Here is a 27807-nt window from a genome sequence, read left to right on the forward strand (position 1 = left end):
AATCTGGAATGAACTTCTTGCAAAAATCTTTTATTTGCACTACACTGATTCATCTGCTTCTAACAGGCAGAGGTAGAGAAGCAGGTGCAATCTATGGTTTAACAATATTCAGGCACTGTTTATCTAATTTTACCTGAAATTTATTGACGCCTCAAACCAGCTACACTAAGGGTTAACTACTGGGGGTGGGAAGGGGAGGTATCAAGATAAAGCTTCTATCCTCATGGGAATCTCTGGTTGGTTTCAGAGTCTAAACAGGGTATCTGGATTAGGCTTTTGGCAAGCTCACTGGTGCACGGGAACAGTACATATTGCTCAATCGTACCACTGTCTTCAAGCTTACTATTCTGTCATAAATTCATAAAAATGCAGAAGTAGAAGTTCTGAGGTCAAAATAGTTATCAGAATGCAAGTACACAGCCACACTGTAAATCAAGCCAACTATGGTGCAGATTCCTGGCTATTTTTTACTTTAATGACCAGAAACACTTAAAAGGAAACCTCAAGTATACTGAAAGGAAATTATCAGACTATTCGGGTACCTTTGTTCCTGAGTCTTAGGGCTCATCTCCATCATCATGTCTTGTAATAAGCACATAGGACCATTCATTACAGACTGTTTGTTATAGATGCTCAACTCTGCAGCTGGAGGGGGAGGTAGGCTCTAGACTATCCAGAGCTGAGCCGACTCTGTGAAAGGCTAACACTTCCACCTCTAAGTCTTATCCTGGTTCTGGGCACATTTCAGCCCTGCTCCAAGTCCACTTTGTTCCAATTCAGCAATGACAGACATATATTTGAATTCATTTGGCTTGAAGTTAAAGGTCTCCACCAAACCATAGGTCTCTTTCCTATCGGTGGCATAGAAGAGCTGAACTTGGTTGGCGATGCACTGTGCCTCAGCAACATTCTGTAAGACAAAAAGAGAAGTGAGATTCCTCCTTACACAAGGTCAAAGCTGTGTCTGAGTTCTGTAGTGGTGGGACTCAGCCTGGAGTCACTGATTCTAGAAAGTTTTCCTGGCTTCATGATCTTCCAAGTGTTGGTTAGGTGTCCCTCTCTATGAAACCACTGTCATAGCATGTATTACACTGTTTTGTACTTGTCCTTTTGCTCCCTGTTTCCCCTAATAAAAATTCCTCAAAGATATAAACCATGGCTTATTTTATGTCCCTACCCATAGTGACATCTGGTGAATGTGTGAAACAGTGAATATATTCACAACCTTCCTCTTCATTCAGTCATAAATAACCATCAAATATATCTCTGGGGATGGAGTGGGGTTGTGTGCTAGGATGTAAGAGTTAGCTAGTTCCAAGAAAGAGTTTGTGAGTACTAAGCTCTTGACTAAGTAGACATACCCTTGAATAAAACCTGCTACTGATAGCATCTCGGCTGAAGCCAGCTGGAATGGCTTAATAATTGCTCTGCAAATTCTATGACAGTCCCCCTCCCTTTTGTGAAGCCCTGTCTCCCTTTCCTTGAGTAAGACTTGTATTTAGTGACTCTCTAGTAACAGAAGGACTATGAGGAAATGGTAGGAAAGGACCTCTGCTTTTGAGAAAAAAAGCAGTTGTCATTACAAGAGGACATTCCTGCTGCTCCATGGAGAAGCCAATGTGGTGAGAAATAAGCCCTGGGAGTGGGGCTGGAAGTGAATCCTTAAGCCCAAGCAATCTTCAGATGACTGTAGTCTTAGCCAACATCTTGACAGCAACCCTGTGAAACAGAGCCAGAATTACCTAGTAAGTGACTCTGAATTCCTGCTCCTCAAAAGCAGTGAGGTAAGAAATACTTGTTTCAAACCACTAAATTTTAGAGTGGGTGAATGTGGGGGGAGGGAGGGGCGAAATGCATAGGCTAGACCCGCAGAACTTCATGAATGAATTATTACAAAGAAATGGCTTTTTTTCTATACTGTCTACAGTATAGAAAGTGCCAGAAGCACTTATCCATCATCACCGTGTATGGATAGCCAAAATTAAGCCTCAGAAGATACTGGAAAATTCCCATTAAAAACTACCCAAAGTGTGCACTGTCTAGCTACAGAATGATGAAGATGGGTTTATAAATAACATAGGCTGTGCTTCACCTCTATTTATCCATGGGACTTTCAAGTCATTTCTCACAATCAGGCACTAATCTCAGACTGGATCTTCAATCAAATGCCTTTTCCCCGTAACCTGGCTACTTTAAATTAAAAGAATTTCAGAGTAGGAGCCTTCTAGTTCTCATTTAATAGGCCAGGAAACCACAGCAGATAAAGTTCAGGGATGGGCCCAAAGTCATGAGGCTGCCAGCGTCAGACCTCAAGATTGTGGGACTGGCACTCTTTCCACTTCCCTTGCTATGGCTTCTGATCATTAAGGCTGATTGAGGGGCTGGGAATATGGCCTAGTGGTAAAGTGCTCGCCTTGTATACATGAAGCCCTGGGTTCAATTCCTCAGCACCACATATATAGAAAAAAGCTAGAAGTGGCGCTGTGGCTCAAGAGGTAGAGTGCTAGCCTTGAGCAAAAAGAAGCCAGGGACAGTGCTCAGGCCCTAAGTCCACGCCCCAGGACTGGCAACAAAAACAAAACAAATAAACAAAAGGCTGACTGAGGTCAATAACTCTACTTTAATCAATTTTACCTTTCTTAAACTCAAGCACACTTCAAGAGCAAATCTTCTCTACAGCGAGTGCATCATAATAATCAGAGATAGACACCACCCATTTCTGGGCTGTGTAGTGGTAGGGTCTCTGACATCAATCTGTATCTGAGACATGGTGAGGGATGAGGAAGCTCAGATGTGCTCACTCTAGAACAGTGCTGTCTTAACTTCTGAGTTTGGAGATTCTGTGTAGGTACCTCAGGACCCTCTCATCTGAGTTTTAAGTTGTTATATTATGGAGTTTATGTAAGATTTTGTTTGGATAAAGGGCTCCTCCTACTATTGAAAGTCTGAAGGCAACCAGAATGGTGGGTTTGAGAGGTGAGACACGGAAAGACTGTACTTCTGTGTGTCCCTCGTGGAGCATCATGGGAAGGGCTTCTTCCCTCCTTACTGACTGCACTTTTTGTTCTCTTGACTCTCAGTATAAAGCAGTAGCCTCCTCCCTTTCTAGGACCTAAGAAGATAAATACACTAATGCTTGTGTTGCTCAATAAAATAAATTACAGAGTGGGGGAAGGGAGGGAAAATTGGGAGAGAGTGAGGGAAGAGGTGACATTGTCCACAAAGAAATGTACTCTTTACCTGACTGCAAGCCCTTTGTACATCACCATTATAATAATAAAACATTTTTTAAAGTGTATCAATGGAACTGATTCCTTCTGTCTTTTAATCTTATCTACAATCAATATATCAAGCCCTGTCTGTTTTATTCCCTCCATTTTTCTTGGATCATGCTCTGTTCTCTACCATTAGTGTTCTAGGTTCAAGTCTTTACCACTTCTTGCTCAGATGTGGGTGAAGCAACTGTCTTCTACATGACTACACTGACCAGACTAGTAGTATGGAGTGGTAAGGGGGAAAGTAATTAAGATTTATGGTCTAAAAAAAATCCAGTTCTTTATGGGCTACTCTGTTCAAAACCTTTTAATGATTCTTTCACGTCTTCAGGATAATGCCCAACTCTAAACACACTCAGCAAACTTCCTTTGTTCTATATACCAGTGACACAAAACCATGTGTAATACTCAGTCATTTTGTGTCTCAACATTCACAGATGCTATTCTCTCACCTGAAAACAGACTTCCTGTCCCGTGCTTCCTCTGTCAAAGTAAGTGAACTGGTCAGACTCCTGCTTGTCTTGGAATGTCCTTGCATCAACCACATTTTGCTGAAATCATCTACTGATGAAGATGTGGAGTCAAACAAGGAGAGTTGTTTTGTTTAGTTTTTAGTATGCCACTAACTTTTTAGCCTGAAGATTAGTGAGTTCAGAAAAAATCTCTGGTTTCCACAAATTTCTTTTTCTTCTTTTTTCTTATGAATCTAGTGTTTATAGTCTTCCCTCTGTCAAACCCTGAGCCAAGCACTTTCCCCAGACTTCCTGGGGAAGTACAGAAAAAGAAACATGGAGGGAAGACAAGACATGGGAAAAAAAACTATGGGAGGTGGAGATGGCTCCTTCACATGGAAAAGAGGACTGAGTAAGGCCACCATCAGGCAAAGGAGTCCCATGACCTCTGAGAGGGCAAAGCCCAGTCTGGCTTAGGAGAAGAGCTGCTGCTTCAGAGAAGGGTTCCTGACATAACCAATGATGAGGCTCCCAAACACAGTACCAATCCCAGACCCAGAGCCAGCCACCCCAAGTGTGGCGGCTCCAACCCCAATGAACTTGGCCACTATGTCGGTGTCCCTTGAATTGGCCCTGGTTTGGAGATGGCAGCTGATGACAAGTGAGGTCAGGAAATGTGGGCCTGCCAAGTTGCTACAGCTCTCATCTGTCAGCGTTGCTGGTTGGTTCAGTATCACTGCAGATAGTGGTTGACTCAGTGGCTGAGAGGGGTTCCTGACCAAGAATGGGGTGGAGACAAACTTGGAGAAGGCTTATATATTCAGGAGGGAGGGGATGTGGCAGGAGAGCTGCTTCCAGGGCAGAGAAGGTAGAGAGGGATGGGCCATAAATTTCTATTCATTTGCTTTATTTATTTATTTAGCCAGTTCTCGGCCTTGAACTCAGGGCCTGAGCACTGTCCCTGGCTTCTTTTTGCTCAAGGCTAGCACTCTGCCAACTTGAGCCACAGTGCCACTTCTGGCCTTTCCTATATATGTGGTGCTGAGGTAATGAACCTAGGGCTTCATGTACACAAGGCAAGCACTCTTGCCACTAGGCCATATTCCCAGCCCCTATTCATTTGCTTTATTACAGCTGAAAATACTATGCCCAAAGTGCATATTTTATATATGAGCAGGCAGGAGATCACATTACATCTTTAGGTTTCCCTTCTTTATAACATATATCTTTTCAACAAATTCTAACGTGTCTAATGGTGTACAACATTGGAACCTCACGGCCAAATTGTTTTATACAGGCAGACTTGAAATATGGATCTAACTGGGTCTAACTGGCATCATCTTGGCATCTTGGTGGATGAAGGTAAAATCCCACCCCCAGGTGAGGAGTATATATGCCTGAATTCCTAGAGGCAGGGACTGGGACAATAGGCTATTAGACCTGCCAGTTCTGTGCCATGATATCCCTGTGACCCTTCCCCTGACATGTCCCTGTTTAGGCCCCACCACCTCAGCCACCATTTTGCGTCATGCCTAGTGTCTCCTGACTCTCCTCTGGTCACCATGGCATCCCAATTAGCTTTCTACTACATTTGATCTGGTTTGTTGAGATTGTTTTTCTGCTCTTTCTTTATTCTGCTACCCTTGTGGCTCAGTTTCCTAATAGTATTAAGTGTATTTGAGGCTACAAGTTTTTTGGGGACATCTGTCTGCTTGCAGTCACTGGCTTTCTAATAAAGATTCCTGATTCGACCTCTCAAAATGTGGCTTCTCTGTATCCAGATCAAATTGCCGCATTAACAAACTGAATGTGGTCTGGTATGCTGTCAAATGTTAAAAGGCCAGGAAACAAACTTTAATGATGGTAAGAACAGCAAAATAACTTGAGATTATCTAAGTGAAGTGGGAAAAAACAGCGCAAGGCAGAAAGAGCTTCTTCTGACCCTAGGACCCATTTAAAATATGACCAGATGCTGTGTTTGGCTGAAGAACAGAATATGGCCAAACAAATGGTGCCATTGTCAGTTCCTATATCCTTTCTGAATCTCAATGTAAACATCTGTACTTTGTCTACTGTTTCCTACCTTGTTCACCTCGCCTCCAACCACTGTCAACCCCACAATTCTTCCTGTGCCTAACTTCCCTTAATCTTTTCACTTCCTTCTTTGCCCAGCTTTCAATAATATAACTATTGTCCAGAATGACCAATTATTATTGTATTATTGACCAGAATGTCTGAATGACCCATGAAATGTGGAAGGAACAGAGCTTTATAGATTGTAAATAAGATTAAAAGACAGAAGAAATCCCTTTTGCTAATATACTTTATTGAGTGACAATTTTATTTCTCTGCATTCACCTTTAATGTTTAGTTCCTTGCTTACTTCCTTAAATCACTTGGCTAGTTAAATCTGACTCTTTTGACACCCACACTTGCAGTGAAATTCTTCCATTTTCAGAATAAGGATGGTTAAACTGTAAACTGCAAATACTTTCAGTTCTGCAGCCTATTTGTCTCTGTTGTAAACTATTCAACTTTTTTTCTTTCTTTTTTTGTCCAAGACTAGGACTTGAACTCAGAACTGGATGCTTTCACTAATGGCTAGCACTATGTTGTAAAGCAAAAATACCCATAAATAAATGAATGAGCATGACTAAGGTACAATAAAAATTCATTTGTAGACAATGAAAATTAGAAATTCATATTTTTTTTGCAAGTCATGAAATATCCTTTATTTTTTTTTCCAGTTCCCCCTTCCCCATAACCATTTAAAGATAGAGAAAAACATTCTTAACCCCAGTCTCATTAAAAACAAAACAAAACAACTAAAAAACAAGCAGTGTATTGAGTTTGGCTTACAGGCTATCACTTACAGGCCAATCAATCCTAGACAACAATTTTATAATTTCTCTTTAGGACTCAAATATTTTGTTGTTGTTGGGCATAGGGCTTCAGCTCAGGGCCTGGGTGCTGTCCCTGAGCTCTTTAGCTCAAGGCTAGTGCTCCATCACTTGAGCTACAGCACCACTTCTGGTTTTCTGGGGGTTAACTGGAGATAAGAGTCTTACAGACTTTCCTGGCTTGAACCGAGATCCTCAGATCACAGGCTCCTGAGTATCTAGGATTACAGGCATGAGTCACTAGCATCCGGCATGACTCAAATTTCTAACACCTACTTTTCCATACTTACTCTCTAGTGATGGTCTTTCACCAAGCAATCTAGTAAGAATTTCTACAGGTTACTACTACCTCTACTCATTTAATTCTATTTGTGTCCTCCTATCTTGGCCTCTCTCTACTAATATACTTCGGACGAAGATCAAACCCTCTTTCCCAGATTTTACCCTCTCAAAAACATTACTTCTTTTTTCTTTCTCCTGTATTGTTTTCTTTCTTCTACATGTTTCCTATTAGCACACAAATGTATTATTTATCTTATTTAAAACAAAAGGCTTGTTTTTAGAGATGGCTTTCTCTTTCCCTCCTCTCTTGAATTTATTCCACTCATGCTATAATGTCACTACTCTGTGAAACTACTCTTTATAGGCTCACAATGACTCCTGAGATTTTAAACCTAGTAAACTCTCAGTCTTTATCTCATTTGTTCAATAAGCGAGTGCCAGCTGAGCACTCACTTCCTACTGCTTAAAACATTCTATCTTATCTTCCCAGGCCTTCTACATCTTAATTTCCCACTTGTTAACTTCTTTGCCATTGCTCCTTCATCTCTCTAGGACTCAGTGCTTATACCTCTTCTCTTTTGAACCTTAATTTATTTCCTTGTTATTCCATTCAGTTCTGTGGCTTTAAATACAATCTCTGTGACAACTCCTATACTGATGCCTATAAGCTGACCCTCTCCCCTGAATACGAGTCTTATATGTCTAACCTCTTATTACTTGGCTATTAAGCAGGTATCTCAGACTTTTATGCTCTGCCACGCTGTTCGTATGTACAACTTTCATCATCCCTAGTGATTTCCTTTTACATTCCCAGTTGAGTCACTAGGCTAGAGCATCAACCTCATGCCCATAGCTAATGATGCCCATTGAGTTCTCCCTGACATCCAGGTGCCACAAGCAGATTTATGACTACTATACAGCTTGTTTACGTTTCATTTAACTGACAGAGGATCAAAGTCTAAAAAAGATTCTAGACTAAGCTCATCCCTACATGGAAGTAGCTGTTTTCTTTTCAACCTCTTAATTGAAATCCCTAGGCCAGATGTTATTAAATCAGAATTATTGGATTTTAGAAAAGTATAGATGAAGGTAATGCATAATTGTGTACTAAGCAACTCCTTATAATCAAACTTAGTAATATTTTCCTAATAAAATACATAACATTGTATACCACATGAGATTATTTAGGACTATACATAGCCTCATGGTTTAATAAGAATTTAGCTCCAAAGTGAGCTTAAGTCATATAAGGTTTTGAGACCAAGAAAGGTATAAAAAATTTTTTAGAACTTGTGGATTTCAGAATTGTGAATAAGTGATTGAGGACCTGCACTAACTTCAACGTGGAAAAAACATGCACAAGACAAATTACTTTCAACTTTGTAAGAAGCAAAGGTCATATAGGTTTCTGCAATTTGACCTCTCATGAGCTTTTATAGACAAGTAATGCTTTTGGGCCTATAAGTAAATCCAAAGTGGTAAATGTTGATCCTTACCAGAAATGTGGAATCCATTTCAGCTGTCATCAGCACTATGCCCTTTTCTTCCTTAAGTTCAGGGTAGTGATATAAAATCAGCTGGCTAGCTGCAGCTTCCCCTCGGGTCTGCAAGAAGGAACACTTATCAGACCCACCACCACCACAAGCTACAATTTCAAAGCAATAGAGTCTGGAGGAAATTCTGGCTCTTAACAGCCCTTTGGGTGGCTAGTGAGTTGGAAGACTGGTATGTGGGGGCAAGGTCAGGCCTACAAAGGCCTGGTGAAACTGACAATTTGCACGTTGTTATTTGTGTCTTCAATTGGAAAAGGTTTGGCTTTTTTCCCAGAAAATGTTTGTAGAAGGCAGTGAATCCTTCATTATAGCCATACATTTAAAAACACAATGGCATGAACCGCTACCAAATCAAGTTCTAAAGAAAATAGCGTGCCTGTGTAATTGCCACTTTTATGAAATAGCACATTTCATAGCAGAAATCGACTCCCCTTGCTTGGCTGGCTCTGAAAACTGAGTTCTTTTAAGCTATAGCAAGAGCTGGAGAGTTTACACATGGACCAGATTTCTAGTGTGTAGTTTTAAAATATTATCTGGTTGGGGTAGAAGAGAGAATAGAAATAGACTAACTTCATAAAGAATGATCAGCACAGAGGTTGCTTGACCTCAAGTCTAGACTGGGAAGAAAGGTTTGAATTTAAAACTAAAGCCCTTATATAGAATAAAACAACTACACTCAAAAAGAGATCCTGAACTTCATCTCTAAAATTTCAGCAATAGGATATCTAACTATTGTTGTTTACTCTTAGTGGTTCTCAGTTCTAGTAAACACTTCTAATTTGATTTCTAATATTATGCTAACAATTTTGGTCATAATTATATGATATGAAATTATATGATATCTGGATCTTTTTTCTTGGATATAAGAGCAGAATCCCTATCTCATAGATCTCCAAGTACTAGCGCAATTCCCAACACAATGCCATAATGGTCAAATTCATAGACTCTGGATTCAGATAACCCAGACTTAGACTCATCTCTGTCACTTAGCAGTATGAACTAACTAGTTCAAGTCCATTTTCTTCTCTATAAACAGAAAAGATAACAGTAAACAATTTTGTGATGTATTTGTGATGAATAAATCACATGAATATAAAATATATGATTAATAATAAGTACATCAAATATTGGCTGTTAGTTTGTGTTCAGTGAATGTTGGGTGAATTATAAATTAATGTAAAAAGCTGGTCTTGTATTCTAGTTCGCACCCTCTTTGCCTCAACTTTAAAGGTAATATAACAACATGCTTATTTTTACTGTTATAGTCTTCAAATATAAAATGTTAATCCTAGTGCTTGTGATTTAAAATGCTGACTTTTATTTTAAAAGCTTCAAATCTAACTTTTTAAAGTCTAATATTTGGGAATAAAAGAAAAAGAAAAAAAGCAAGCAAATAGAGTAGTACCATTTGTTAAATGGAAATGACACACCTAGCAACATGAAGGGAGTGACTTGGTTAAAAAAAAGACAGAAAAGACATGGAGCCTTCCTCAATGGGCTTATAGTTTGGCTTAAAAAGGTAATATCCTGGCTGGATGCTGGTGGCTCATGCCTGTAATCCTAGCGAGCCCAGGAGCCTAAGATCTGAGGGCTGCAGTTTGAAGCCAGTCCAGGCTGGAAGTCTATGAGACTCTTATCTCCAATTAATCACAGAAAATGCTAGAAGTGGAGGGGTGGTTCAAATGGTAGAGCACTAGCCTTGAGTAAAAGGTGCTCAGGGACAGTGCCCAGGCCGAGTTCAAGCCCTATGACTGGCAAAAAAAAAAAAAAAAAAAAAAAAAAAAAGATAACATTCCAACTTTGCCAGGTTTGTTACTTACAGCAGTAAGTGCTGTAGATACCTAGTAAAGAGATAATAGAAGAGCCAGCTGTAGTTAGAGAAGGTTCTGGGATCTTCTAATTTCTGGGTATTAAGTGGGATCTAAAAAGTAGCCCACCTTTCAAAGTATGACAATTCATCAGTGTCATTGGAAGCAATGCTGGGGCTCAGCAAAGGCTCTCAGTACTATCAAACAACAGGCGTCTTTCTTCTACCTTTGAGTTTGTTAGGGCACAAGCCACTTACCTGAATATTTATAAGTGCAGTGAAGTGGAGTTCGGTACCTGTCCATTGTCCTACAAAGAACTCATAACCTTCCCTTCTTGGTAGTGCACACAGAAACTGTGGGAAAGATACATAAGGAGACAGAGGAATAAATAAAAGCATTTGCTACAAGACCAACCACCTGTTCCAGACCCTCTGTCTTTGGTGCTTGGTTCTTAAAACATTTCTTTTTAAACCATAAAATGCATGTGATAATATAACCAACATTCATGTATTTCTCAACTCACATAAAAAAACAAGCACCAGAGATACAATTTGAGGATACCTGTACATCCTTTTAATCCCATTATAGATTTAAAAATCTATCTGGCATATGGTGTCTTCTATGTTTATATACTTAAAAAAAATTTGGATTTTTTTTAACTTTAAAAATTTTTATTATTTTTATTTTTGCCAGTCTTGGGGCTTAAACTCAGAGCCTGGGCACTGTTCCTGGCTTCTTTTTGCTCAAGGCTAGCATTCTACCTCTTGAGCCACAATGCCACTTCCGGCTTTTTCTGTGTATGTAGTACATAGGAATCGAACCCAGGGCTTCATGCATGCAAGGCGAGCACTCTACCACTAAGCCACCTTCCCAGCCCTGGTTATATACTTTTAATGTACCGCTGTATTCAACTATATGTACAGGTATATGTATAGGTGTATTAAACTACATGAATGTAATTTTGCTTTCTTTACTGAATATTAGACCAATCTATGTTGGTAAATATAATTCTAATTCATTAAATTACCAATGTTGTATGGAGTTTGAGCATAGAAATTTATCACAACTTTGGCTGGGGATATGGCCTAATGGCAAGAGTGCTTGCCCCGTATACATGAGGCCCTGGGTTCAATTCCCCAGCACCACATATATAGAAAATGGCCAGAAGTGGTGCCATGGCTCAGGTGGCAGAGTGCTAGCCTTGAGCAAAAAGAAGCCAGGGACAGTGCTCAGGCCCTGAGTCCAAGTCCCAGGACTGGCCAAAAAAAAAAAAGAAATTTATCACAACTTATCTATTTTTTATCTGGTTAAACATCTAGGACTTTTTTGATTTCTAAACTATGTAGTGCTACTGAATTAATTAATTTTATCTAACTATTAAATTATCTGTTTTATCAACCAAGATCAGCATCGGCAAATGGCTACAGACTAAACATTATTAAGTGGCAAGTTTTATGTTTAGAATTGGGGGTGGCTGGGAGAGAAGAAAATGGTACCAGAACAAAACAAAGCCTAATGCACACCTTGGAGTTTCTTCCTATTGCCAACCTTCCAGGCTCTGATTTATTACTATTAGATGAGATAACCTCTGTGCCTTTTGAGCCTGACTTATCTCATTCTAATTCTATCCATTTCTTTATGAAGTGCCAGACTTTGAAGTCAGGCCCCACTTTACCACGTGAACCCCACTTTACCACGCGAACCTGAGATAAGCAGGCCCTGTGAGCAAACCCAGGACAAGCCCATTAGGACCCAGCCGGTCAAGAACTCTAACCGCTGGGAATGCTTAACTCTGACAGCCCCCAGAGTGCCTCGAGCCCTGAGCCAATCAGATTTGTACCTGTATCCTAATCTTGATTGAACACCTGATTGTTGTAACTTTGTTTTTGCCTTTATAAGCCCTGTGTAATTGCAGCTCGAGGCTTCCTCCTAACCTCTGCTGTGTCGGTGGGTAGGACGAGGCCCAAGTTGCAGCTCGCTTAAATAAAGTCTTGCCTTGCTATTGCATTTCGGAATGTCTGAGTCTTGGTGGTCTTCTTGGTGGTGGTCTTGCGACTTGGCACAACACTTATAAATGATATAACTTCGCTTTTCTTTATGGCTGTTTCAGATTCTGTAGTATATATCATTTTTATCTATTCATCTGTTGAGGAGTACCTTGGTAGACTGTACAGTTTGGGTATTGTGCTGTAATACCATTTGCACTCTTTTGGATATATGCCTAGTAGTGATATGGTGGGGTCATAAGGTAGTTCTATTTTTATTTTCTTGTGGAACTTCCATATTGATTTCCATAGTGGTTGTACTAGTTTACCTTTCCCATCAACAGTGTATGAAAATTCTTTTTCCCCTGCATCCTTGCCAGCATTTTGTTGTTATTTGACTGGGATGAGATAGATTCTAAGTGTCGTTTTGATTTGCATTTTCTGTATTGCTAAGGATGTTGAATATTTCTTCATGAGTCTATTAGTCCTCTGTATTTCTTCTTTGGAGAACTCTCTGTTCAACTTACTTGCCCAGTTATTAACTGGATTATCAGTTCTTTTACTGTTTTTTTTTTTGTTTGTTTGTTTGTTTTTAGTTCACTGCATATTTTGGGTATTAATCCTTTATCTGTTAAATGGCTAGCAAAGATTTTTCTCCCATTCTGTAGGTTGCCTCTTGGTTCTGATAAAAATTTTTTTGCATGCAGAAACCTTTTATTTGATTTAACCCCATTTGTTAATTTTTATTCTTATTTTCTGTGCAATTGGAGTAATGTCCAGAAAACAATTACCTGTACCTCTAACTTCCATTATAGCGTGGCCAAAACTGCAAAGACGACTATCAATAAACTGAATTGTGAAGGAGGTTGCAAAGATTAAGGACTCAAGTCTCTTCCAAGATGCACTTTTACTGTTAAATTCGTATCCATACCAGAAAGGCCTGAGATATGACAGAGAGCTAAAAAGCCTAAAGTTTATTAGTCAAACCCACATGCTCTCATAAGGTTGAAAATATCACTCACTAGAATAATTTACATCTGAGAGTATGGACTAGAATGAGATCAGGTGGAAAACATCCTTGTCTGAGAGCAATGAAAGCAATATTGACATGGTCACCAGAAACTTACTGTTGGACAAGACTGAGCGCGGGTCCAAATCAAATCAAACTTCTCTTTCTGCAAATTAGAAATGAATAAAATTAATTCACAATAAGAAAATGCAAAAGACCACACAATCACATGTACATTCATCAAGACTGAATTCTAGAACTACACTACAACAAAAATGATTTAAGTTCCATCATTTGCAAATCACTCTTGGATTAGAAAAGGCAAAGAAGTTAGATGTATATTTTGCTGTTTATTGTCACAATTACTTGTAAAGATTAGGAATACTAATGCTCCAAACTCTACTAAGTCAATCCAAGGAATAACAGAGAAGCCCTTTTCAAACAATGAGTTAGTGTAATAGATCTAAAATGTAAGGAAAAGTGTTGAATCGGCTGATGAACTCATGAAGGGTAAGGGCTTACATGTATTAAGAGGGTTTTTTTGTTTGTTTGTTTTGTGTTTTTTTTTTTAAAGGACAAGGCTACTCTCCTAACATAAAAGACCCAGCATGATACTTCTGCCTAAATGCTTTCTTCCTTAGTCTTAAGCTTAGTCATGTAAACTCAGAATAGCTTAGCATGCTTGATGTAATCTAGCCTCTTCTAGGGAAAGAAAAAGAACTGAGGAACTAGTTGATGCCCCAGTGTTTCAAATGTTTTCCTAAGACGGCAGAAGGACTTTAAAACCAGAGAAGACAGTGGCACTATCTTCCCAGGCACAGGGCTTAATGCAGCCAGGGAGTTTCTCTAAGATAGCAATTTCAAGAAGGAAAAAAACCAAGAAAAATGCCAGAGAAGGAATGCCAGAGAAAGACTAGGAAGTAGATCCAAGTCAGCATGGGTCTATGTTGTTTACTGAAAAGAGAAAAAAGTCATGCTAGAGGCCCTGTCTTAAATTCCAATAGCTTGGTTGGAAAAACCAAAAAGAAATAAAAGACATCTGGAAATTACTCAGCAGTATGAACTTATACCATGCTCCCTAGTCAGAGACTTGAATCAGAGACACTTCTAAACCAGAAACAGGGAAAACAGAAACCATAAATATACCATACACAGCTTCCAATCTTTGGTGCTTAGGGTGTAATAAAAAACCTCAGGGCTGTAAAATGTTAAGTTCTCAAGAGGCCATAAACATAAAAAAAGTAAAGGCAACTGCCTTTGAAGGTTAGAACACTGACCTTCATGCTGTACCACTTTCATTTCCCTCCAACTACTTACAGGAATAACTGCATAAACCGTATCTTTTGCTGCAAAATACTGCTGCCAAATCTGTTTAAAAGACAAAAAACAGAAGAGTATAAGTGACATCTAGGTAATCTTTTCAACCTGTGCAAGAAATTGTGACAGCTTCCATTGCTCAGAGTATTATGCTGTTTGCCAACAGGGAGGGAAAAAAAACCAACTAATGTAATGCTTTTTTTTTCTTTTGCTCAAGGCTAGCACTCTGCCACTTGAGCCACAGTACCACTTCCAGCTTTTCCTGCTTATGTGGTACTGAGGAATCCAACCCAGGGCTTCATGCATGCTAGGCAAGCACTCTACCACTAAGCTACATTCCCAGCCGAAATGTAATGCTTTTATAATCAGTATATGATTACAAGAGACTTAATATCATCTACTCTTAAAACGATTAAATTGCAACTCATTCAATAACACGTTCTGTCATAAAAATTGATTCTGTGATCTTTGAAATTTTTCCTTTAGAGACGAATTTGTATGTGACAGACAGCCTCTTTTTTTACCTATCTTCTTTCTCCCTCCCAAACTTACATCTCTCCAGTCAAGTGTGGCCTTCTTAGTTATTCAAAATAGATGGTATAGTTAGGTGGACCTGGATGTAAACTCTAGCTCTGCATTTACCAGCTAAGCTATTTTTGGCAAATCACTATAAAGTCCTAAATAACAGCAATAAATTAGCAATAACATCAATCTAACAGGATTGTTGTGAAGACTGAGCTAACATAGCTCTGTGTTTGGCACAGAGGAAGCACTCAAAACAATGTAAGCTTTTATTAGCTATTGTTGTCACGTAATAATTCCACCCTATGAAGAAGAGATAAATGCTGCTAGGTCTGATTGTGGTATATATAGTCAGGAGTTCTAGCTCTGCCAGATATCAAAGAACAAGAAGGGCATAGTTGACTTTGAAATACCAAAAAGTAGGAAATAAAGATTTATACAATTACAGGCTGGGAATATGGCCTAGTGGCAAGAGTGCTTGCCTCCTACACATGAAGCTCTCGGTTCAATTCCCCAGCACCACATATATGGAAAACGGCCAGAAGGGGCGCTGTGGCTCAGGTGGCAGAGTGCTAGCTAGCCTTGAGCGTGAAGAAGCCAGGGAAGGTGCTCAGGCCCTGAGTCCAAGGCCCAGGACTGGCCAAAAAAAAAAAAAAAAAAAAAAAAGATTTATACAATTACAAAATTAGAAAATCAGAAAAAGGAAACAAGTGTTTATACTACTATAGTCATTGCTGTTTTCTTGTTTTAAGTTTCTAATATATCTTAGGAATATAATTTTCCTTTTATAATATATATGGATATCATGTGTGAAATTTTATGTCTTACCTTCTTTTAATTCCTTAACATATCAACTGCATATTGTACTCACATTTTATACTGCTATTATAATGTGTGTGTGTGTGTGTGTGTGTGTGTGTGTGTGTGTGTGTGTTGGTCCTGGGGCTTGAACTCAGGACCTAGATGATATCCCTTAGCTTTTTATGCTCAAGGAGTGCTCTATGACTTAAGCCACAGCTCCACTTCTATGTTTTGGTGGTTAGTTGGAGATAAAGTCTCATGGACTTTCCTGCCTGAGCACTTTCTCTCCCTCTCCCTCTCCCTCTCTCCTTCCCTCCATTCCTCCCTTCCTTTCTTGTGGTCCTAGGGCTTGAACTCAGGGCCTGTGTGCTGTCCTTGACCTTTTGTGCTCAAGGCTAGTCGTATACCACTTTGAGCCATACTTCCAGTTTTCTGGTGGTCAATTGGAGATAAGAGTCTCATGGACTTTCCTGTCTGGGCTGGCTTTGAACTTTGATCCTCTTATCTCAGCCTCCTGAGTAGCTAGGATTATAGGCAAAAGCCACCAAGTACAGTCTGGCCAACAGTATTTGTTTTTATTCATTGATTTATTTAAAAACAATGATAGCATTTACTCTGTGCTAGGCATTTTTTTCTGAGTGTTCTACAAATGTTAAACTCATTTAATTCTCAAATAACTCTATGAATGAAGTAAGTAGCGTAAGTATCTCCATTTTACAGTAGTAAATGAATGCTTTGAGAAGTTAGCTAACTTGTTCAAATCAAATAGCTTGGAAAAATGGCAGAGCGAGGGATTCAAACTGGCAGCTTGATTGTATCATAGGTATTTTAACCAATACAGTATGTGTCTCCATAATAGGTAGAAACTTAAGAGGACTCAGTTGGTAAGGACATGAAGTAGAGTGAGATAAATGGAAGCAGGAAAATCTATTTGGAAAAGTATTTCCTTCCTTCACTTTCCCTTTCTTCCTCTCCCCCCCACCCCCCAATCTATCCATCATGTTTATCCTTAAAAAAAAAAAAAAAAAAGATAGGGTCTCTAACGTATCTTTCCATTTCTTACCTCCTCGGGTCAGAGGGATAAGCAAAGGAGACCCAAGAAAACCAAATTCTGGGAGGGAATCCTTCATACTGATTGTGGCAGTTGACCTTGAACTCCCCATCTTTCTATCTTGCCTTCTCAATGATGAGATTACAGACATGTATCACCATGTCTGAAATTTTAAATAAGACATGGGCAACAGAAATGAAAAATAAAGGAGGAATACAAACTGACTAGGCATATAAGAGTAAGGCAAGAAAGACAAGTTTTCTCATCCACTGTTGTTCATGTAATTCATCACTTTTGTTGCTTACAATTACTTTTTGTTTTGGTTAGAAAAAGGTGACTAATGTATGCCCCTTACTGCTCTCAGATTTGGTTCACAGAGCACAATTTTTCATGGAGTATGCCACCTCATTCTCATTCATTACCTGTTTGATTTCTTCTCCAGTTTTGTCTTTCACCATCTCAATGTTAAAGATTGAATTGAGAGTCTTGAAAGAGAAAATAAAAAGCAATTAAAACCTACAATTTAAAACAACAATAACCCTAGTTTTTCACAGTGAAGTAGATCTGCAGTAAGTACAGAATAGCATAAGAAACCCTTGCATGCACAAAGTGGGTCCCCGAGTCTACAATGGCTTTTTCATTTCTATTCCTGAACAGTGTGTACTCCCCAAAAGCTTCTCCATCACCATCGAGTCATGTGGCACTTTTCAATGTAAAAGGAGAAATCCTGGATGTTATTTTTAATTTCACTGGAATTCTACAGAGGAGGCTATTTGCCAATTAAGTGACAAACTAAATACGTGTGTGTGTGTGTGCCGCTACCGGGGGGGAGGGGGCTTGAACTCAGGGCCTCACATTCTGGCTTAGCTCTTTTGTTCAAGACTGATGCTCTACCACCTGAACCATAGCTCCACTTTTTTTTTTTTTTTTGCTAGTTAACTGAAGATAAAAGCCTCATAGGTTTGTCTGCTTGAGTTGGCGTGGATCCTTAGATCTCAACCAGGTGTGAACCACCAGTAGTCATTCAGCATTTTTTTATTTTTAAAACTACTTCCTAGCCAGGTGCAGTGGCTCAAGCCTATATCCTAACTACTTGGGAAGTGGAGATGAGGGACTCCAGTTTGAGATCAGCCCAGGTATAAAAAATTTACAAGACTATCTCAACTAAGGCTGGGCTTGGTGGTATATACCTGTCATCCCCAGGGACCCTGGAAATCACAAACAGGAACATGGCTAGAAGCCTGGATTAGGTGGCAGAGCACCTGTCTAGCAAAAGTCAGGCCTATATTCAATCCCTATTATTGAAAAAAAAAATCTCTCCCCCACGCCAAACTCAACAACAAAATAACTAATGCCTAGAGAAAGGACAAGCGCCACACATTTCTTACAGACTTCTTCCAGGACCTGCACGATTTACACTTAAGCTAGAGTTCATGCTAAGTAAAGATACTCAGAAATATTTCTCATCTCTACAGTTGGAAAATCACCTCTTAAAAAAATCATCGAATCCGGGCTGGGAATATGGCCTAGTGGCAAGAGTGCTTGCCTCATATACATGAAGCCCTGGGTTCGATTCCTTAGCACCATATATATAGAAAGTGGCAGAGTGCTAGCCTTGAGCAAAAAGAAGCCAGGGACAGTGCTCAGGCCCTGAGTCCAAGGCCCATGACTGGCAAAAAATAAAATAAAATAAACAAATAAATCATAAAATAATTGAATCAAAGTAAATGCATTCAAAATTTGCAGCCTTGTCTTATAGATATTCCATATAACCTCAGATTTGGATTTCTAGATTTAATTAAGACTTACCTTGTCCTTAGTGAATCCTTTGCTCAAAGACTGTTTCCCCAAGGCATGTGTCTGAAATACATGGTGAGACAGGGAATTAATCCACACTTTACTCATAGGAAAAAGACAATCAAGCCAGCTGAAGTGCTCCTGTTTCATTAGGTAATTCTGTAGAACTCACTTCTTTATAACAAGTGTGCACACTGTTCTAAAACTTACTGTTTACTGAATAAAACTGTTCTCTAAGATTATGAGATGTAGTGGGCACTGGTGGCTCACGCCTGTAATCCTAGCTACTCAGGAGGCTGAAATCCAAGGATTGTGGTTCAAAGCTAGTCCGGGCAGAAAATAGATTCTTACCTTCAACTAACCACCAGAAAACCAGAAGTGGCACTGTGGTAGAGCACTAGCCTTGGGCAAAAGAGCTCAGGGACAGCTCCCAGGCCACAAGTTCAAACTCCACAACTGACAAAAAAATAAAATAAAAATTATGAGATGCAGAGATGAGGGAGATTTGTTAGTAACCACCATCTGCTAGGATAAGCAACAGGAAGTATTCCTTCCAAAAATTTAATTTGCTTGGGTTTCTTGTGAGTGGCTCTTTGACTTATTCCTCACTGAGCTATGGAAGAAGTGGGAAAGGGAAAGATACGTGTTCTACGACTGCTTTATCTCACAGCACTTCTGACTTCAGTTTTTATTATATTAGAGTCTTTTTGAGTACTCAGTCCCTTCTGACTCCTAGACTGCTTCTCAAAAAAAAAAAAAAAAAAGGTGAGGAGCTGGGAATGTGGCTTAACGGTTGAGTGCTTGCCTAGCATGCAGGAAGCCCTGAGTTTGATTCCTCAGCACCACATAAACAGAAAAAGCCGGAAGTGGTGCTGTGGCTCAAGAGGTAGAGAGCTAACAGCCAGAGACAGTGCTCAGGCCCTGAGTCCAAGCCCCAGGACTGGTCAAAAAAAAACAGCGAAGAAAGTGATTTTTTTTTTTTTTCAATCCTGGAGCTTGTATCCAGGGCCTGGGCACTATTCTTGAGCTTCTTTTGCTCAAGGCTAGCAGTCTACCATTAGAGCCACAGCGCCACTTCCAGCTTTTTCCATTTATATGGTGCTAAGGAATAGAACACAGAGCTTCCTGCATGCTAGGCAAGCACTCTACCACAAAGTCACATTCCCAGCCCAAAGTGATTATTTTCTTTCCTAGCTTATGTTCTCTAATAGAAGCCATGGCCTAGAAGTCCTATTTTGAGTTGTTTTTGATAGTTAATAAAGTCTGCCACTGGGGCTGGGGATATAGCCTAGTGGCAAGAGTGCCTGCCTTGTATACACGAGGCCCTAGGTTCGATTCCCCAGCACCACATATACAGAAAACGGCCAGAAGCGGCGCTGTGGCTCAAGTGGCAGAGTGCTAGCCTTGAGCGGGAAGAAGCCAGGGACAGTGCTCAGGCCCTGAGTCCAAGGCCCAGGACTGGCCAAAAAAATAAAAAAATAAAAAATAAATAAATAAAGTCTGCCACTTATTTTCTAAGTTCAAGACTATGCCTTTGAGAAGAAATTGTTTCCATGTATGATTCTAAACCTGAAAGAAATTTTCTATGTAAAATCTTGGAAAGATTATAGTTTGGGGCTAGTTTAGGGGGGGGAAAAGTTACTGAGATCCCATCTCATCAAACAAGCCTGCATAGCTGTTCACATCTGTAATCCCAGCTATGCAGTAAGCCGTAAGTAGGAAGATTATAGTCCAAGGTCTTCTTCCTAGGTTGACAGTGAGACCCTCTTCAAATAATAACTAAAGCAAAGGGCTAAAGGTTGTCTCAAATGGTTGAACATTTGTCTAGAAAATGTTTGAAGCTATAAACTACATTTGTCATAAATTTGCTCTTCAACTTTGTAATGATTAGGCCATTGACTATTTTTCTTTCTTTACACAGAAGGCTACGTAGCCCAGGAGGAGCTGGAAGTAGCAATTCTCTTGCTTTGGTGTCCTGAGTGCTGGAATTCCAAGTGTGTGCCATCACATCAGGCTTAGTCCACTATCTATTAATCTTGTTTAATTAACTCCACTAACTACTAAGACTGATTAGGTTCCCTCCTTTCCTCCTTCATCCCTCCATCCCTTCCTTCTATCTTCCTCTCTCCCCAGTACTGGGGATTGAATTGAGGGTTTTGCATTAGCAAGCCTAGTAAAGTAGGTACTCTACCACTTGAGTCAGACCTCCAGTCTCTTTTTACAATGATTTTTTGTGTGTGTGTGAGGGGGCTTGAACCCAAAGCCTAGACACTGTCCCTGAGCTTTTTTGCTCAAGGCTAGCATTCTACCACGTTGAGCCACACGGCCACTTCCAGTTTTCTGGTGGTTAATTAGAGATAAGAGTCTCATAAGCCTTTCTACCTGGGCTGGCTTTGGACTGCAATCCTCAAATCTCAGCCTTCTGTGTAGCTAGGATTATAGATGTGAGCCACCAGCACCCAGATACAATGATTATTTTTGTTGTGGGGGGGGTGGTCTCCTTTATGTCTGGGCTGCAAGCCTACTCACGCTCCTTGGTGTTTCTGGGTGTAAGAGGGCACGCACCACTGTGTTCAGCCATTGAATCAGATGGGGTCTCATGAATTTTCTTATGTCTGGCTGGCCTGGAATGGACACCCTGAAATATATGACTCCCTTGCATAGATTCTCTTTTTAGGCTATCTTCTAATGCAAAAAAATAAAAGAAAACCCCAGCAAATAAATATTACCAATTTGACTTTAGAACAAAATGTAGAATCCCAATTTCCCACCTTCTTTTAGAGTGGTGGCAGTAGAAACCACTGCACATCTAAATTACTGTATGTTCTCCCTATTGCCAACCTCTCCAATTTGTTCTGTGTATCACTCCAGAATATTTTTCAAATCGTAGGTGGTATAACCAATTTAGTAGAGTTTCAGAGTTTTTGAAAAGATAAAAAACAAGAATGGCATACAATGTGGTTTTGTAAGTAAAACTGAAGTAAAACATGGTTTTGTAAGTAAAATTTGTTTGTTATATAACCAATATATAACACAGAGTTAGGGAACAGGATAAATGTATACAGTATTAAGTTGCAATGTAAAATACATTTTTTTTTTAATATAGAACGCTTCACGAATTCGCGTGTTATCCTTACGCAGGGGCCATGCTAATCTTCTCTGTATCGTTCCAATTTTAGTATATGTGCTGCTGAAGTGAGCATGTAAAATACATTTCTTATTGTGGGTAATGGTCAAAAAGTTTGAAAAAAGCCAGGCAATGGTGGCTAAGACCTGTAATCCTAACTAGTCAGGAGGCTGAGATCTGAAGACTGCAGTTCAAAGCCAGCCCAGGCAGGAAAGTCCACAAAACTCTTATCTCCAACTAATCAACAGAAAACTGGAAGTGGAGCTGTGGGTCAAAGTGGTAGAGTGCTAGCCTTAAGCAAAAAAAGCTTAGGGACAGCGCCTAGGCCCCAAGTCCACGCTTCATGACTGACAAAGAAATGTTTGAAAAATACCACATTAATCTTCCTATACACATCTTCCTGCATACATTTCTCCAGCTTTGATTCTTGTTAAAAGATAATAATAACAAATACTATTGATTATATGTTCAGGATTGTGCTAGAGTTTTGCATGACATTTTCACTGTCATTCCTCAGCACAACTCCAGGAAGTATATAGTGTTGTTATTCCTGTTTCAGACAGGCAATCGGAGGGATGGAAAAGTCATGTAATTCCCTCAGAGTCACTCAGCTAAGATTCAGTCCCTGGCATTTGGCTCCAGAGCCCAACTCTCTTAGCAATGAAGTGATCCTACTTCCACTCCTTATGTCCAATTGCCTCAGCTTGGAGGTTAATGTCTGATGTACTTCTTTAGCCTTAATACTTCTTTCTTCACCCCCTGTCTTACAAGCTAGGAACATTCTAGGTAGCAGAGGTCTTGTTGTGCTCTAGTTGTTAGGGTTGGTAGTCAGAAAATTAAATCCATTCTGCCAACTTTTTGTAAATACAGTTTTATTGGCACACAACCATACTCATTCAGGTACTTAATGTCTGTCTGTGCCTGCTTTCACACTATAATGACGCTGCGTGATTGCACGGTTACTGTCTGATCATTTACAGGAAGTTTCATGAGCCCTGCTCTATACCAAATTCGTACTTTCTCTTGTCTACTTTAACCCCCACCAGACTTTTTTCAGCCTTAGTCAAGTTCTAGTTCCCTTGAGAAATCTTCTCTGATCCCAATAGCCCAATGTCATGGTGCCTTGAGTAGACTGCACCCTTCACGATCAGGTGACTCTTTTATCTCTCTGTGTCTCCACCATGAGCCTAGAAGTTTGCCCTTAAAGGGCAGGTCACCTTTATGGATGGAGACTGAGTGCAGATGCTTTGTTCATCCAGTTGGCCCATCAAGAAATCTTCAGGGATTAAGAGATGGGGGAAGTTGGGAGTTCTCATGAACAAATAACATAAAATGGGACAGCCCTTACCTTCTGCTCCACAGACTTGATAAAATCACCTTGCCTGGAGTGGCCCACAGGCTGCTTCTGAAACTCGATGCGCTTCTCCAGGCGGGACTCAAAAGCAGCTGGATCAGACCTAACCAAAGGAAAATCAAAGAGTAAACCACCTGGGCCATTTTTGGATTCTGAGATAATAAATCATCGTGTAATACCTCCAAAGAGAAAGACATAGGCATTCAGAGAGGCTGAAGGACCTGCCTTCAGTTAATAAGGATTGGGAGTAGGCTGGAAAATCGAGGGCCGGAAACAAAGACTATTAGTAAACTGTTGTCAGTATGACTATGATGTTTTCCCATTGTAGGCTATCCCTTAGGGCGACAAAGGACTTGGCCCAACGTCCCTAGAAGCCTCAATATTGGAAGGGTGCTGGTGCTTTAAGTCATCCTGTTGGGTCATCTCCTTAGGTAGCTGTCAAGCTATATCCAGTTCAGTTTTATTTGGATTCCTGGTAATTTATAGGCTTCAAACAGCCAGTTTTGCTTGATCCATCCTCCAAAAAAAAAAAAGCAAAAAACAGTAGAGGGAACATTAGAATTCCTCTTTCATGTTTTAATGGGGCAGGGCTTCAGGCTTGAAGACAAGGTCCTTGAAGACCTGCTGTCCTTGTTAAAGATTTCTTTTTTCAGACCTGTAGGTGACCACTGGTATTTGGTTTTGTATGTTTTGGAAAATTTATCATGTAAGAATTCTAACTCCTTGGCTATGACACCTCAGCGTCATGGTGAAGTCTGTACAATCCAGGGACATCTTGTTTACCCTTTGTTTCTTTTTTTTTTGCCAGTCCTGGGCCTTGGACTCAGGGCCTGAGCACTGTCCCTGGCTTCTTTTTGCTCAAGGCTACCACTCTGCCACTTGAGCCGCAGCGCCACTTCTGGCCATTTTCTGTATATGTGGTGCTGGGGAATCGAACCGAGGGCTTCATGTATATGAGGCAAGCGCTCTTGCCACTAGGCCATATCCCCAGCCCAACCCTTTGTTTCTTTTTTTTTTTTTTTTTTTTTTTTGGCCAGTCCTGGGCCTTGGACTCAGGGCCTGAGCACTGTCCCTGGCTTCTTCCTGCTCAAGGCTAGCACTCTGCCACTTGAGCCACAGCGCCGCTTCTGGCCGTTTTCTGTATATGTGGTGCTGGGGAATCGAACCTAGGGCCTCGTGTATCCGAGGCAGGCACTCTTGCCACTAGGCCATATCCCCAGCCCCCTTTGTTTCTTAATCAAGGCACTACGGAGGGGGCCCTGTTTCATAAAACACTTTTGGAGGTGACAGCAAATGCCAATCCTCTCACTGCTATGTAGATGGGCCGATTATCTTTCTTTCCTCTGGAAAGACTGGATCAGCCCAGCTGATGGTCACAGATACATTTGATGAGTATACTGAGAGACCAGGAGAGCTCTGTTCAGCTCCGGAGATAAAGAAATAAATAAGGCTGGGAATATGGCCTAGTGGCAAGAGTGCTTGCCTTGTATACATGAAGCCCTGGGTTTGATTCCCCAGCACCACATATATAGAAAATGCCAGAAGTGGTGCTGTGGCTCAACTGGCAGAGTGCTGGCCTTGAGCAAAAACAATCCAGGGGCAATGCTCAGGCCCTGAGTCCAAGCCCAGGACTGGCAAAAAAAAAAAAAAAAAAAGAAAAGAAAAAGAAAGAAGACAGAGGATCTACTTAAAGACACTATCTAGTGGGAAAGACAGACATGTACATGAGAATGCTACAAGTACTATGATAAACACTTGCCCCAACATCTTCAAAAGGCTGAGGTGACTTCATATCTTTGTACCTTGTTGTGGCTACTTCCTTTACTTGAACATTTAACCCCTCTCTTCTGGTTTTCTCTCTGTGTGTGTGCTACTCAAAATGTAAATAAGCTTTGATAACAGATAAGGCTACATGACTGGCAGAGAATGAAGTGTGAGAGTCTTATGTGGAACACCAGAGAAGTTTGGATGTATCTAGAAGTCAATGGAGTACTTTGAAATGCTCTCCAGAAGACAGTAGCACAAATCAAAGTTGGTGATAATTATCTTGTAGGGAAGGAGTGCAAAACCATTATTTGTACTTGAGTAAGAAAGAACAGGAGTTGGTAGGCATTCAGAGTAGTGAAGGAAATACCTTGGAGACGCTTGTGTGTGAAAAGGATCAAAGAGAAAAGGGTGGAGAGAAATTTAAGTCAAGTGAAGGTTTGAAAAATGAAAAATACTTAAGAATACCTATGTTGGAAAGTCAGAAGTAGTCATTCATTCTACCTCTACAAACAATAGATGCCTACATTGCCATGTTTCTAATAGCATTATTCACAACAGCCAAACTATGAACCAGATGAGGCATTTATCAACAGATGAATGGATAAAGAAAATGTGGCATACATACACAGTGGACTATTTATTACTCAGCCATAAAATTGAAAATATTTGCAGGAAAAGGAACTGGAAATATTTTTAAGGTACTCATTAATTTATTGCATCACAGCTCTGCATGATGGGAAAGATCACGACAGCTTCAGTGAGATGAGCTGGGGTGAAAAGGTCCAAGAATGAACGTGGAGGGGGGACACTAGCTAGACAAAGAGGTAGTGGTCCTGGTGAAGATGAAGAAGTAAATTATAGCAATGGAAATCAGACATGGACAGCTTGCAAAGAATTTACAGCCCTCACGTTTCGGTTTCCTTTCATAAGACAAGCCTTATTTTCCCATATTCACCCCAGGCCCCTTCTCAACCTTTATATCTGTCAGCACTTCAGCAGTAATCCAGGTGAAAATGAGAGAATAAGTTACAGCAGTAAAACTAGAGATGAGAGGGCTGGGAATATGGCCTAGTGGTAGAGTGCTTGCCTCGTATACATGAAGCCCTGGGTTCAATTCTCAGCACCATACATACACAAAAAGTTGGAAGTGGCGCTGTGGCTCAAGTGGTAGAGTGCTAGCCTTGGGCAAAAAGAAGCTAGGGACAGTGCTCAGACCCTGAGTCCAAGCCCCAGGACTGGCAAAAAACAAAAGCAAACTAGAGATGAAACAGAATGCACACAGTTAAAATTAGGACCCCCTGTTTCAATCTAACAAATTCCAACCAGTTTGTGTGTGAGACCTCTGGCAAGTGTCCTCCTCTCTCAGGTCCTCCCTTTCCTTAGCTTAATAAAAGGGTTGGGTCTATGATCTTCTGATCTTCTTTCCTTGCAGTCAGGGTCCTAAGCTAGGAGTGTGGGGACCCCGAGCTCTGGACCAGGTCTCCAACTGACTTCTCTGGTAGATCCAAACCTTTCAGAGGCAACTGTCCTTGACAAGTCTTCATTCACTCTTACTCAGATGCTCTTGAATGTGACCCTGAAGCAAGTCAACTCCCTTCTCTGGAAGCCTCCATTTCCCCATTTCTATCCTGGATCAGGTGGTGTGGGGCTGCCTCCCAAGGGCCCACCTCTGTCTTCTTAGAACTACAGCACAAAGGCAACTGTGGAAGGGGACTAGCTGTGGGCTCTCAGGCAAGTGACTGGACTCCCGGGGTCTCTCTACACTGTCAGTACAGTGGGGCAGGCAGCACCTGGGACCTTAGCCCAGTCCACACGGGTGTCCTCCTTAGAAGGTTCCGGGCCAGGGGGCGGTCCCCACCGGTGACCCCCTCCCCTTAGGAGGGTCTGGGCCAGGCCTCCCCCCCACGAAGGTGCGGGCTAGGCCCCCTTCCCCTCTCCCCCCCGCCCCCACCGCGCCAGCCGGGCGGGCCGCACCTGCGCAGCTGCTGGATCTTGTCCCGGTAGCGGTCGTAGAAGGGGTTGGCCTCCAGCTCGGACCCCTCCCCTCTGCCGTCCGCGCTCCCGGAGGGCCCGCGGGCCTCGCGGCGCACGGGGAACACGCGCAGCTGCGCGGGCGACACAAACCCGAGTCCCAGCGGGCGGCTGCGCACCGCGCACAGACCCCGGTAGAGGCCGGCCACCTGCAGGACCGCGGGGCCTGCGGTACCCGCCGCGGACAGCACAGCGGCCATGGGCTCCGCCGCCTCCTCCTCCTCCTCGTCCTCCACCGGCGCCAGGGCCTCGGCCCCCGTCCCGCGCGCTCTCTCCATGTCCCTCCGGGTCCTCAGCGCCCGCGCTCCGCCACCGAAGTTCCGCACGCCCAAAGTTCCGGGCTGTGGGCGGGCGGGAGCCCGAGTGGGGAGGGGAGGGGAGGGGAGGGGAGGGGAGGGGGCCCGGCTGCCGCGGCCCGGCCCGAGCGCTCCCGCCGTCCCCGGCGTCCCGCCGCCCGCCTCCTCCCGCGAGCCTGCCGGGTTTTATCCCCCGCCCTCCCTCTCGGGACCGGCAGTCTTTGCGCGCCCGGGCGCCCCTAGAAAGCCCGCTGAGACTGGGCGGTCGTCACCGAGCTCCTTCCCATCCGCATTACCGTAGCCCTTGCCGTCAGCCGGCCGTCCTTCCGCGGCCACACCCGGTCCCCTCCTCGCAGCTGCCGCCTTCCCACCGAGGTCGCTCCCCGCCGACCCCCACACGGGCTTCCGGTCAAACGAGGCAGGCATCGCCCTCGGTTCACCAGGCCGGGGCGGGTGGGGGCGGGGGGAGTCGAGGCCACC

At 41.8% G+C, this 27807-nt stretch overlaps 1 protein-coding gene, 1 non-coding gene and 1 pseudogene across 3 annotated transcripts; all 3 read right to left on the minus strand.

Moving 5' to 3' along the window:
* On the minus strand, positions 1-27448 carry Atpaf1 (ATP synthase mitochondrial F1 complex assembly factor 1). 2 transcript variants are annotated; one of them, XM_048351236.1, is made up of 9 exons: positions 26975-27444; positions 23228-23336; positions 18765-18815; positions 17378-17440; positions 14582-14632; positions 13383-13430; positions 10528-10623; positions 8406-8513; positions 1-910 (listed from the first exon to the last, which is right to left on the minus strand). In XM_048351236.1, the coding sequence occupies exons 1-9, from the start codon at positions 27307-27309 to the stop codon at positions 716-718; spliced, it is 1056 nt and encodes a 351-aa protein (XP_048207193.1). In that variant the 5' UTR covers positions 27310-27444; the 3' UTR covers positions 1-715. The 2 variants fall into 2 exon arrangements, with proteins under 2 accessions (XP_048207193.1, XP_048207194.1); XM_048351237.1 differs by lacking the exon at positions 14582-14632 and having other exon boundaries at positions 26975-27448.
* On the minus strand, positions 3979-4628 carry LOC125354403 (annotated as a pseudogene).
* LOC125355870 lies at positions 21849-21955 on the minus strand. The gene has a single exon (XR_007211791.1). It is a non-coding gene; the product is annotated as a U6 spliceosomal RNA (small nuclear RNA).
* Positions 27449-27807: the final 359 nt, after the last annotated feature.

This window comes from Perognathus longimembris, chromosome 7 (assembly GCF_023159225.1).
Source record: "Perognathus longimembris pacificus isolate PPM17 chromosome 7, ASM2315922v1, whole genome shotgun sequence".
NCBI classification, from domain to species: Eukaryota; Metazoa; Chordata; class Mammalia; order Rodentia; family Heteromyidae; genus Perognathus; species Perognathus longimembris.